The 13,670-nt window shown below is 45.0% G+C and overlaps 1 protein-coding gene across 1 annotated transcript in view; it reads left to right on the top strand.

Annotated features, from left to right (window-relative positions):
* The window catches only part of NIBAN1 (niban apoptosis regulator 1), a 149,372-nt gene that overhangs the window by 122,687 nt on the left and 13,015 nt on the right, over window positions 1-13,670 (top strand). Inside the window, exons 7-9 of the mRNA XM_032862640.1 lie at window positions 4,983-5,087; window positions 5,531-5,693; window positions 11,066-11,253. Coding sequence (XP_032718531.1) covers window positions 4,983-5,087; window positions 5,531-5,693; window positions 11,066-11,253 — 456 coding nt within the window. The remainder of the gene's footprint in view (window positions 1-4,982; window positions 5,088-5,530; window positions 5,694-11,065; window positions 11,254-13,670) is intronic.

Raw genomic sequence — 13,670 nt, forward strand, 5'->3', positions numbered from 1 at the left:
TTTTTTTTCCCCCTCCCCTTTGGAGGATTCTAAACTCATTTATTTCTCGGCCTGAGACTTTTTCCAGCACTTTAGCCAATTCTTGGTTTCTGATATTTGGGGGAAGCACATCCATTTATCAACCTGAGAGGATTAAGCACGAACTGTACTTATGCCGAAAAGAAAAATGAAAGCAAAAGGGGAGGCTGAAGCCTTTGATGCTGATTAGCCTACCATGTAAACCAACATATTTAAGATATACACCAGTATTAAAATGCCTTTGTGTAATGCTTTTTAATGCTCAAATCCTAATTCTGTTCGTCTTACTGATCTCGTGAGATTACCCATATCTCCATTCTGTAAATGAGAAAGCCGAGGGAGGCATATAGCAGTCAAGTGACTCGTCCAGGTTTAGTCACTGAACAACTATTGAGCCGCTGTATGACAGGCACTATGCTGGGTGCCGGTGACCCAGAGATGGGCGGGACAGGACTGTCGGTCCCTGACCCATGCAGTTGATAGCTTTATGGTCACATGCTAAGTGGACAAATGGCGGAGGAAATGATGGCTTCCAATTTCTGGTCCAGTGAAAGATCAACACCCACTATGGAAGTCTACCAAGTTCAACATTTTCTTAACTCCTCAAGTTTACTTATGCTCCTTGCTTGATCTTTCCTTTCATTTGAAATCTCATGACAGCTCACATGCCTTCATGATGCCATTGAAAGCAGGTACTTAATGAATCCTTTCTTCGCATGGAGTATCATGTTTCTTTTGTTGACCTTCTGCCTTTTGTTTTGGGTTGATAGGTGCGAAGCTCTAGAAGGTGTGAGAGAACTAAATGACTCATCCCTTGCCATCGTGGTGAGGCAAGGCATACCCAGAAACATCCAGAGAACGAGGCAGTGTTAGAACTGTGTGTGGCTCTGCACATATATGGACATCATAAAGCATTAGCACCAAGCAGTGATAGGAAGGTGCTAATTTTGCAGTATAAAAAAAAGTACCATAAGTGGAAGAGCAGAACAATATACAAAACAAAACAAAAACAGAGAAGAGATCAGTAAAAGCTGGAGATTACCAAGTGACCCAGTGAGAAGTTTTGCTCCCCCAGGAGTCTGAGTATCTATGGGGAAATCAGACTCCTAAAGTGTGAGCACTAAGGGCATTTCAAAGACTGTCTGTCCAACACCCTCCAAGTGAAAGAAGGAACATTCAGAGAGGTTGGCTGAGGTCACAGAGCCAGTCTGGGATGGAAACACATCTTGAGCCACGTCTGGCTCTCCCTGGAGAAGCGGGTGAAAGGAAATGGAAGGGCATGGGCTCCAAAACCCCCATCTGGGGCCCACCGGGGGAGGCTTCCGTGTTACCTCACGCGTGGAGCTGAAGCAGCGTCTGTCCTAACGCTCACCAGAAAAAGAGATTAGGGGCCAAAAAACAGCTACCAAGTAGTTGTAGGAAATGGCACAACATAACCGAGTTTGAGAATATGACATCTTTTGTTTAAACCACTGGATTTATTTGTACTTTTTTCGTATCTGCTGAGCATTTGATCATCATTTTGTCTTAACCCCCTCTGCCTCGGGGCCTGATACTCAGAAGATGTTCAGCATTGTTAATTATTATCTTCATAGTAATGACTCGCGTAGCAAGTCTGGGGGGCCCTCGTGGCGGTGGTTATTTGTCAGGCAAGTGTCCAAGCAGAGCAAATATCTTAGGATAATTTGCCTGCAGGTGATTAAGGTGAAAATATCTATATACTAGTGGGGCGCCTGGGTGGCTCAGTGGGTTAAATCCTCTGCCTTCAGCTCAGTTCATGATCCTAGGGTCCTGGGATCGAGCCCCACAACGGGCTCTCTGCTCAGTGGGGAGCCTGCTTCCCCCCCCACCCCGCCTGCCTGCCTCTCTGCCTACTTGTGATCTCTGTCTGTCAAATAAATAAAATCCTTAAAAAAAAATCTATATACTAGTAAGAACTTGAATATAGTTCCTATGGTATATAAAAATGCATCAAATGAGATTGCAAAATGTAAAGTACTTTCAGGTACTTGGTGTTTATTACTTATTACAGTAACATATTTATGTAATAAATATGTATTTATTATTTTATAAGTATTATTATAAATTTAAATTTGCCTTTATCAGGTGAGCTGAGAAAGTAGCTCATAATTCCCACAGAACAGGTTGTTTCAAGACAAGAAAACTATCCACATTTTAGGCCTTCTCCATACATTTCAGAGTTGTCTTTTATTTAGTGACCTTGAATGTGACACCTTTAAATGATTCTTTCACCGATAGCCACTCAGTAATAGAAAAGGCACAAGGTCGGCAGCCTGGTCAGACCATGGCACCAGTCTCAGGAAGAGAGACAGTCTCTCTGGACTTCACACCTTCCCCATAGCGTCAGCATCTGGAAGGTAACCCACGGTATGGCCTTCAGGGAGTAAACCTGGGTTTGTGAATTTTGACCTAATGGCATGTTTGGTTTCTTATATGTGCGATGGAATTTTAAAATCTACACATCCCAGCAATTTAATTTACACACACATACACACACCGTTTCTTTTATAAGCAAAAGTAGTATTTTTAGGGCCTTTGGGGTGAAACTTGATAGATCTTGTTCTGAGGGAGAAGGTTGAGGACCCCCTTCTTGAGTATGGTTCATTTATTTGACTGGCTACTTTCCCTAGAATAGCCCCAGGGCTTTGGACCCTGCTCATGAAGAGCCAACCCAGGTAGGGAATCTCAGAGCGGACCCTGGGCAGGGGAGGGGGTGGCACAAGGTTGGGGGCGGTGGGGTGAAGGGTGGAGGAAGGGGTTACTCAGCGTTTGGACGGCACAATTGGGCCTCAGCGGTTCGAGACTCTGCCTGCCCAGTGGTGTTCCCAGGCCCCACACCCTTGCAACCCACTCCTCTTCCCCTTCTTTCTTTTCCCTGGACGTATTTCCGTTTCAGGTCCCTAAATTACAAAATAGAACTCGGGGTGCCTGGGTGGTTCAGTGGGTTAAGCCTCTGCCTTCGGCTCAGGTCATGATCCCAGGGTCCTAGGATCGAGCCCCACATCGGGCTCTCTGCTCAGCGGGGACCCTGCTTCCCCCTCTTTCTCTGCTTGCCTCTCTGCTACTTGTGCTGTCTGTCTGTCAAATAAATAAGTAAAATCTTAAAAATAAATAAATAAATAAATAAATAAACAAAATAGAACTCAATTTCTTGAAACATTATATGGGAAAGACTAAAAGAAAACTATGACCTACCCAAATGGAGTATTTTTTTTTCCTTTGGCCTTCATTTTCTTAACATTTTCTTCTTTCCCAACCCCTTATTGCTTATGCTCAGACTCAAACTAATATCTGCAAAAGGATGAGTTAAGCAATGATTATGACCCTGAATTTAACACTTTCAACTAAGATAATACTTCCCATTGATTTTAAGTCCCGCCTCCATCTCCTTGTTTTCCTAGCTCATTCTTCCGATGCTACACTTCCATCAGTCTTGGGCAGATGTGTTCCAACTAAGGACTTACGCCCCTCAGCAGGACGCGGGCAGGATCCATGTTATTAATGACCTACTTGAATCTAATTGTTGGACCTGCTAATCTCCATGGAGTTCGCACATATCACGTTCCTCTCAAATTCCTCAAAAATTCTGGTTCGCCCCTTGTCTGCTCCCAGAGAATGGTTGAGGAAGAAAAACATTCCCACCAATGAATTACCAGGACTTGGGGAAATCCTATGCCCATTATAATCTTTGTCACACCACAAAGTTCTACATCGCAGGTGACAGGACACCACTCCCCACACTGACCTGAGCAGCCTTCTCTCCCAGTAGCCCCCAGGCACAGGGGGATTGGACAACTCACCCACCTCTACCCGGGGAGTGTTCCTGGACCCTTCAGCTAAAATGTTCCACCCTGCTCTAACAGAGCAGGTGAAAGGAAAGATCTAGTGAGCTCATGACCATTTTCACTAGCATGAGGCGGACCAGTGACCTCAGGAGGAGATCTTCTGTAATTCCCAAAGCCTATTTTGAATTTGTATGAGAAGGAGGTCAATTGTTTTGCGCAAATATTATTTTAAATTTATAGAATGGATGTCAAATGATTCTCCATTCCCCAAATTACTCTTTTTCTTTTGTAAATCTTGTCTTGCAGGCTGATATTGAAAAATATGCTGTGAACCCCAAAAGATTCATAGTAAAACTGGATCTGAAAAGCAAATCTCCAGGTCGTGGGGAGGTGGTTGGTTAAAGAAGGAGAAGTTGGTGTTACATGGAGCATTGTAATATGTGGACATAGAGAACATGGTCAGATTTAAAACACACACACACACACACACACACACACACACACACACATTTTCATAGCGCCAACCAAAATTTTAGGAGTGACTTGGGAGCAGACTTTTTTTTTTTTAAGTCCTGAAGACTTTGGATCCCCTCGCCCATGTTCTGCTCACCCCATAAATGTCCAGTTGTTCCAAGTGTTTGTTGCTCCATTTTTTCTCTAAATTTTAAGGATGATGGAGGTGGGGTTCAGGGGACAGCAGGGACAAAGAGCATGAAGACACACAGATCCCAAGGGAGCTTGAGGAGGCGTGATGGTCTCAGAGGACACATCAAGACCTCAAGCCACCAAAACCAAGTCATGAGGTTGCTAATGACACTCTTATCCATTATTAAAATTTTGCCTTTTATCTTAAATGCACTAGATTCTTCTAGTTTCTGAAGAAGTGTGAATATGAGGAATTTTTCCTTCTGATGGTGAACCGTTAGTAGACATTACTGTTGTTCGCAGATATTCAAGAACGTTTACCCTCCAAGATTTTCTTTAGTTGAGATTTCTGTAGCCTCAGAACCAGAATGAAACTATCAGCTAACGGATTTGATGTAGCCGGGACAGTCTTAGGTTGCCAGGATCAGCACGGCCGATCTTGACGACGTCAGCTGGCCCGATGCTCGACCAGTCTCCACCCAACTCACTCTAGCCCTGTCTTCCTCTTCCCAGATCCTGAGTAACCTGGTGATGGAGGACCTCCTGCCAACCCTTCAGACGGACCTTCTGCCGAAAATGAAGGGGAAGAAGAATGACAGAAAGAGGGCCTGGCTCGGCGTAAGCCATGACTTTGCTATGTGACTGTGCTATTCAAAATGAACATCCCTTTCCCTCCTTTTTTTAAGGGCAGTTTCTTGGTTTCTTTCTTTCTTTCTCTCTCCCTTCCTTCATTCCTTCCTTACCTTACCTTCCTTCCTTCTTTCCTTCTTTCTTCTCTTCCTCCTCCTCCTCTCCACCCCTTCCTTCTCCTCCCCCTCCTCCTTTTTTTTTTTTTTTAAATAATTCCTTCCCTGGGTGGAGAACTGCCCACCTTGACTCTGCCCAGTCTCACTTAACATGAGGACTAATCCAAACAGGCTCAAATCCGGGAAGAAAAATGAGTGTGCCTGCAGTTGTGTTTACGTTAAGAGAATCTGCGCTTAGCCCTCCCCGCTCTACTTGACTCCGGCAGGCGCTCGCACACGACAGAGCCCCGATTTCTGTGCTGTTCTCTGTTGCAGCTTCTTGAGGAAGCCTACAACCTGGTTCGACACCAAGTTTCAGAAGGATTAAGTGCCTTGAAGGAGGAGTGCCGTGCTCTGACGAAGGGCCTGGAGGGGACCATCCGTTCAGACATGGATCAGATCGTGAACTCGAAGAACTTTTTAATTGGAAAGATCAAAGGTCAGTGGAGATAATCCAGGCTCTTACAGCTAAATGAGCTGCACACGCAGTCATATTTCATGATTTCAGAGGAAAACTGAACTGGCAGAATCGGGAAGAGCCGATACCGGGTGTAATGGTCATATGCCAGCAAGGGCTGGACCTTCCCCAGCAGGAAGGAGAGTTTGCTTCTTGCCTGTGGTGGTGCCTGCGTATTCTGATGCCCTACACACCGCCCCTGTTGTGGTGCTTCTCACACTAATTGTATTGGCTTCTATGCACACCTCTTCTCCACTATAAGTTGTCTAAGAACAGGACCATGCAGTCCCTGTTTCACTCAGGCATACCCAGGGCCTAGTACCATGCCTGGTATATGCAGATTCTCAGCAAATACTTGAATGAATGAGTAAATGGATTTTCTCTTCACAAGAAGAAAACTGGCTTAGCGTGGATAAATGTAGATTCTAGTCTCAAGGGCAACATGGCCGGTCAGGTGTACTTGGGAGGGTCACTTGACTTCCATGTGCCTTAGTGTCCTCCCCTGCAATCAGGAGGGAGGGTCCCTGAGATTGAGGTCTGTCAGCTGTGGGCCCTGACCTGAATCGAGCCCACTGCCAATTTCTGTAAATAGCATTTCATTGGGACACAGCCGTGCCCGTTCAATATGCATTGCCTGTGGCTGCGTTCATGCTACAGGGCAGAACTGAGTAATCAGAACCGAGACCTCCAGGACTGCAAGGTCGCGCATGTTCTCTCTCTGGCCTTTGGCAGGAAAGTGGTTGCCTGTGCCCTCACAAGAGGCCTGAGAGGGCCGCTAAGGAATTCCACAGGATAACATGTTATCGGCTGAAATGTTACTGTTAATTCCTACATCCCAACAAGCACCGCACCCCGAAAGTCATTTCCGAGAAGCATAAGGACTCCTCTGGGATGGTTTAGCAACAGTCTTCTTACATTGTCATTTTTCAGATTCTTTTTTTGAAGATTTTTATTTATTCATTTATTTGACAGAGAGATCACAAGTAGGCAGAGAGGCAGGCGGGGTGTGTGGGGGGAGAAGCAGGCTCCCCGCTGAGCAGAGAGCCCGATGCGAGACTCGATCCCAGGACCCTAAGATCATGACCTGAGCAGAAGGCAGAGGCTTAACCCACTGAGCCACCCAGGCGCCCTCATTTTTCAGATTCTTCACTCACTTGCCCATCTGCTCGCTCACTCATTTAAAAAAATAGGTACTAGGTGCTTTCTGAGCAAGGTGCTGGGGCTTTAGCAATGAACAGGGGACCCAGTTCCTGTACTCAAGAAACTTAGCACCTGACAGGGGCTGTCTACTTGGTGGATTACGCTCTGCCTTTCCGGCCCCGTTCACACCGCAGCCCAGCTCGCCTCTGAGCCCTTCCAGTGGTTCTTCTGCGAGAGAGTAGAGAGCGGGCTTGACTGCGGCATGGGGGTGCGTGTCTGTTTCCGTGCGGGTCTGTCCATGCCCTACCCTCCAAGGCACAGACAGATTAGCTTCAGCGCTACGTGTTCACTATTTTCCATGTCTCTCATTCCCCTGTTAGCACAACTGATGGAGAATTGACTATATTCAAGTGCTTATATAACTTAAAACCTCCAGCACCCAGCTCCCCAGTCACGCCTGAATTCAACCAGTTTCTCTCTCTCTCTCTTTTTCCTAGTCTCTGTGGCTCCAGTATATCCCACATAAAATGGAAAAACACTCTGCCCTAGACTAGTCTTTGTCTCCTAAAAGGAACTTTGAAAGGAAGTCACGATCAAGTCTTTTTAAAAGGGAATATCAGAAGCACATTTTAACTGAGGCTCTGGTTCTCCACCTCTTAAAATAATAAAGTACAGCTGAGTCTTGAACAACACAGGTTTGAACCGCACAGGTCCACTTATGGGGGGGTTTGGATAAATACAATCCAGTACTATAAACATATTTTCTGTTCCTTATGATTTTCTTAGTAACATTTTATTTTCTCTAGCTTATTTTTTTTTTAAAGATTTTATTTATTTGACAGGGGCGGGGCGGTCACAAGCAGGCAGAGCGGCAGGCAGAGGCAGAGGGAGAAGCAGGCTCCCCGCTGAGCAGAGACCCTGATGGATGTAGGGCTCGATCCCAGGACCCTGGGATCATGACCTGAGCTGAAGACAGATGCTTAACCCACTGAGCCACCCAGGAGCCCCTTCTTTAGTTTATTTTATTGTAAGAATACAGGATATAACACACACAACATACAAAATATGTGTTTGTCAACTGTTTATGTTATGGGTAAGGCTTCTGGTCAACAGTAGGCTATTAGGAATTCAGTTTTGGGGGAGTCAAAAGTTATACACAGATTTTCAACAACAGGGGGGCGTGGTCAGCACCCCTAACCTCTGCATCGTTTAAGGATCAACTGTATACTTCGGACTGCGTCAGTAAAGGGCTTTGGGTTTTGAAAGAGCTTTGGGAGTACTAAGCAGTGATCTTCCCGTTTCCTCCCAAATGACTCTTGACGGTCAAGCAACCAATCTTTAGTCCTGCCCGACAAGTATTTCTTCATTCAGTAAGCATTTATCCTGCTCCTGCTGAATACAAGGGCTACGAGGAGTCAAAGAAGACAACATGATTTCACAAGAGGATATGAGGCATGTTACAGATTCTGAAACAGGGGGAAAAGATGGGAAAGGTGCCACTGGAAAAGCAGGAACTGAGGACACTGTGGTTCCCAGCCAGGAACTAGGTCAGCTTCAAAAAACACTGTGGGCTCCTGTAACAATAGCGCTGTTTTCTTGTCGGTTAATGGGAAAAAGGATGATGCCTGCAGGTGGGACGAGGGCTCACAGCGAGTGAGGGCTTCCCGAGGGCCACCTACAGTTCCAAGCACCTGAACACAGTCAGCCCACATCATCGTCACCCCAACCGCCAGGAGTCATTCGTCCCATGATCCCCACCTCCCCGATAAGAACACCGAGGCAGAGATTAAGTAACTTGGCCCAGATTCAAAAACTGAGTCAGGTTCCAAACCCCTCTAATCCCAACACTTTCCATCTTTGTCCCTCTGCTCCGTGGTTCTGCCGCAGCGGCCCTAACTTTGGGATGGTTTGTGAGTCCATATTTATCACAACTGTGTCTCTACACGCCTGGAAGTTAGCTGATCATGTCCCGGTGGGGTGTCAAATGTATGCCCTCCAGAAGGAAGCAGCGACAGGCGGCCCACCACTCAGGGAGCTCAGTGGTGGTTCCAAGGGCATGCGACTGTCTGCGTGGGTGAGGTGTATACTGGGTCTTGAACGGGTGAGGGAGATGTTCACAAGCAGAGGAGGAGGAAGGAAGGCCCAGCTGAAAGGAGCACAAAAAAGGCACAGAGAGGAGGCTGCAACCCGAACTGGCACACAGGCATCAGCAGGGAGCAGGCAGAGGAGAGCAGGGTCGCCATGGCCCCTGCCTGTGTCCGTTTCCTCCCCGCTCAGTAGGTGAATCTCACCAGCCGCCACTAAATCTTTACTGCATATGACCTGTGTTCGTGACTAGTCTGAAATTTCTGTTAGGCGCTTTTCAAACAGTTCTTCTCTCCAAGTTCATTGATAAAAAGGTCCTTTATTCTCCTGACACACAATTTTGCATTTTGGTATCAAGCCAGTCGTTTTTAGAAGTCACAGATCGTTTCATATTTAAATCATACAATCAAAAGGGTTTTTTTTCCCCCCTAGCAGTTCTATGACCTCTTTAATATTTTATATACCAAATATTTGTGAGTTATTCATAATATGAATAGTCATCTCAGATTCTCCAAGGAAGGGGCAGTCTGATCCTCCATACCTGTGAGATATTTCTACAAACCGAGAGAAGAAATGGGCCCCATTCATCTCCCTGTAAGCACATTATTTGCCAATAAAGGATTAAGAAATACACTTGAAGTGTAGTCCTTGATCCGTAAGTTAAGGTGTGACTTTGGTCAAGCCCTGGGACATCTCCAGGCCTTTGATTTTCCATGTATAAAATGGAAGGATTGAACACCCAGGTACGCTTGTCCTTCCGTTCTTGGTTCCGTGATAATGTGACAAGGGCCAGGTGACTTACCAGCGCCACAAAGCTAACCTTCCAGTGTACAGAGCAAGCTCAGGTCTTTTCCGGCTCAGGCTTCCCTCACTACATGTGCTTTCAAACCTGGCTAATCATGACCTTCACCTTAGCACTTTAAAAAAAAAAGAAATGCAGGGCGCCTGGGTGGCTCAGTGGGTTAAGCCGCTGCCTTCGGCTCAGGTCATGATCTCAGGGTCCTGGGATCGAGTCCCGCGTCGGGCTCTCTGCTCAGCAGGGAGCCTGCTTCCCTCTCTCTCTCTCTGCCTGCCTCTCTGTCTACTTGTGATCTCTGTCTGTCAAATAAATAAATAAAATCTTAAAAAAAAAAAATGCAGATTTCCAAGTCCTATCCGGACTTTATGCTCTTCGTCTTTTATTTATTTTTTTTAAGATTTTATTTATTTATTTGACAGAGAGAGACAGTGAGAGAGGGAACACAAGCAGGGGGAGTGGGAGAGGGAAAAGCAGACTTCTGGCTGAACAGAGCTCAATGCAGGGCAGATGTGCTCACGACTGAGCTCCCCAGGCCCCCCAGTGTTCTTCCTCTTTTAAATCAAAGAGTAGGATTTGCCTCGGGGAAGTGTGGTTACACTTTTTCATCTCTCTTTATGATTTTCCTGTGCTCTCTATATTTTTGTCATCGTGCACGTTTTCTGTGATTAGTGGGAAAAAATAGCCTTTTAAAAAAAAACTTGGGGGTGGGGGTGGGAGGTGGGGTGGTGTTTGTTTTCAATGGAATCTGTTTCTATACGCCCAAGAAAAAACTGTGTTCAAGTTTTTAAAAATTCTCTTGAGGAGGGGAAGTGGGAATTGAATTATATGAGCTGATTAACTCTTAGAGAAATTAATTAAAACTTAATAAGTTGTTATGTACAAATATTGAGTCATTACGTTGTACAGCTGAAACTGATATAATGTTATACCTCAATTTAAAAACTTAGTAAATCGTGTTTTTTAGAAGACAAATTATGCACCCAGAATGATAATGATGAGAGTTAAGAGGTGGATTGCCAGCATTTTCTGTTTTCTGTTAGGCATTGCGTGGTCACAGGGACCAGCCAGAAAAGTGCACTTCATCCTTGGGCAGAGGAAAGCTTGGGGAACGGAGGGATGGTTTGTTCCAATTCTGCAAACATCGAATGGTTTTCCCTTCTGGTGACTGCTGGCACAGGACTCTCTGTGCTGGTCTGTCTTGCTCATTTGAGTTTGCCTGGGCTGTTAAGTGGCTCTCTGGGGCACCGCCCACCCCTGGTCTGGCTCCAGGGACTTTGAACCCAATTTTGCCCATAATAAGTGATGGTTTTCTGCCTATTTCCTATCTCAGCCATGGTGGCCCAGCCCGCAGAAAGAAGCTGTGCCGAGAATGTGCAACCGTTCTTGGCGTCCATTCTGGAGGAGCTCATGGGGCCAGTGAGTTCAGGATTCAGTGAGGTGCGCTCACTCTTTGAAAAAGAAGTGGATGAACTTAGCCAGAATTTTCAGACCACCAAAGACAGCGCCCAGCTTAAGGAGGTAAGATATGGAGCCAAGGAACTGAGTGTGAATGGTCTGCTTGGGGCTGCCTTTTCCTTGGGCCTTTTTCTGCATTTGTGCACTCTTTACTTTCTTCCTCCCTTCTACCCACTCCCCCCTTCTATCCATTCATCTATTTCTTTCATTCAGCCAGCCACCCCATTCATCTATCCGTTCACCTGATTTCCCTTATTAATGGTTTTCAAGTTGCAAAAATAATAATATGCTGGTGCAAGTTAAACTACATATTTTATATATATATAAATATTACATATGTTGTACATTATTATAATTATATATTATAATAATATATATTACATATATATGTGATATATATTATACATATATGTAATATATTTTATATATATATATATATAGAGAGAGAGAGTATATATGGGCAAATTGATCACCCATGATGTGGAAAGACAATGTTCAAAGACAATGGCCAAGAAAGAATTCTTGAAACGTCTTTGGTGCAAAAAAGTGGCTTTATTAAAGCACGGGGACAGGACCCATGGGCAGAAAGAGCTGCACTGGGGTCATGAAGAGTGCCCCATTATATACTTTCACGTTGAGAGGACATTAGGGATGCGTAAGTCTCTGAGGAATTTTGGAAGCTAAGTTTCCAGGACCTTGAGGGGCTAGCTATTGTTAGGAAAGGATCATTTATTACCGTCTTATAAAAACCTGAGTCATGAGACCCTTCAGATGCATATCTGTGGGTCTCATGCTTGGGGGATGATTGCCAACTTGTGTCTTGGGGGGGTAGAGATAAAGGAAGTTTCCAAAGGCAAGTTTATGTGTTAAAGTAGACTCACAGGATCCTAGGCATTGGGCGTAGATTGGCTTTGGCCCTTAGCGAAGAATTAACATTGAGTCCCTAGAATAACGTCATTCTGCATGTTCCAAGGAATTGTCAATGGGCTGTAAGTAGCAAGAAAATTTAATTTTTCTCTTGCTTTTGTTTCCCACATCAACCCATGCCCACCCCAACTTCTAGGCTACCTCTACTCCAGACCCCCTGAATTAACAAATACAAATTAACTTAGAATATGTTTTCACATGCTTGTTTCTTGTTCATACAAATATAGAAGTATAGATCCTCATTGATATAAATTTTGTTTGTTGATTTGTTTCCAAAAATACAGACTCGTGATGAAAACAATGTTTCTCAAAGTGTAGTCCCCGGACCGGTAAGGTCCTTCCCCAGCTATTAAAAGTGCAAATTCTCAGGCCCCCACCCACAATCTCCTGAGTCAGAAGCTTGGGGGGCTCCAGCCCGGTATTCTGTTTCACAGGCCTCCCCAGGATGTGAGGCACCCTCACGTTCAGGAGACACTCACATCACGAGGCAGCTTGGTTTGCACTGGACACATCACTGTCAGTCCCTGGATCAAACCAGATACCTCTCTCTTCTTTTTTTTTTTTACCTTTCTTATTTATTTATGCATGCATAAATATGTGACTATACATAAACAAGATACATTTTGTAAATACTTTGAACTTTTCCTTTGCAACCTTTTTTAAAAACTTGCCTTTACCTTCTCTCCCTCCCCCACCACCCACCTTCCTTCAAGTAACGAGTGTTAATCTTAGCCTATACTATTCTGTACTTTTCCCCCTGCTTTTTTTAAAGATTTTATTTATTTTTATTTTTGTGTAGTTTTTTTTTTTCTTTAAAGATTTTATTTATTTATTTATTTGTCAGAGATTGAGAAACAGCAAGTGAGCACAAGCAGGGAGAGCAACAGGCAGAGGGAGAAGCAGGCTCCCCGCTGAGCTGGGAGCCTGATGTGGGACTCAATCCCAGGGCTCTGGGATCATGACCTGAGCTGAAAGCAGCTGCTTAACTGACTGAGCTACCTAGGCATCTCTAGATTTTATTTATTTATTTGACAGAGAGAGAGAGAGAGACAGCAAGAGAGGGAACACAAGCAGGGGGACTGGGAGAGGGAAAGCAGGCTCCCGCTGAGCAGGGAGCCTGACTCAGGGCTCGATTCCAGGACCCTGGTATAATGACTTGAGCCTGAAGGTAGACGCTTAACGACTGAGCTACCCAGCCTTCCCCCTGCTTATTTAGCTATAAAACGTACACATTTATTGGCTGTTTTTTTTTTCCAGATTGTTTGCTTTTTTAAAAAATGGGATCGTATTTTAAATCCCACTCTTTATCAGTGTTCTCATTCAAAAAAATACCTTGTGACGAGCGCCTGGGTGGCTCAGTGGTTAAAGCCTCTGCCTTCGGCTCAGGTCATGATCTCAGGGTCCTGGGATTGAGGCCCGCGTCGGACTCTTTGCTCAGCAGGGAGCCTGCCTCCTCCTCCTGTCTCTCTCTGCCTGCCTCTGCCTACTTGTGATCTGTCAAATAAATTAAAAAAAAAAAATACCTTGTGAAACTCTCAAGTTAGCTGCTTTAG

This window comes from Lontra canadensis, unplaced genomic scaffold (genome assembly GCF_010015895.1).
Source record: "Lontra canadensis isolate GAN:19392208 unplaced genomic scaffold, GSC_riverotter_1.0 scaffold24, whole genome shotgun sequence".
Lineage (NCBI taxonomy): Eukaryota > Metazoa > Chordata > Mammalia > Carnivora > Mustelidae > Lontra > Lontra canadensis.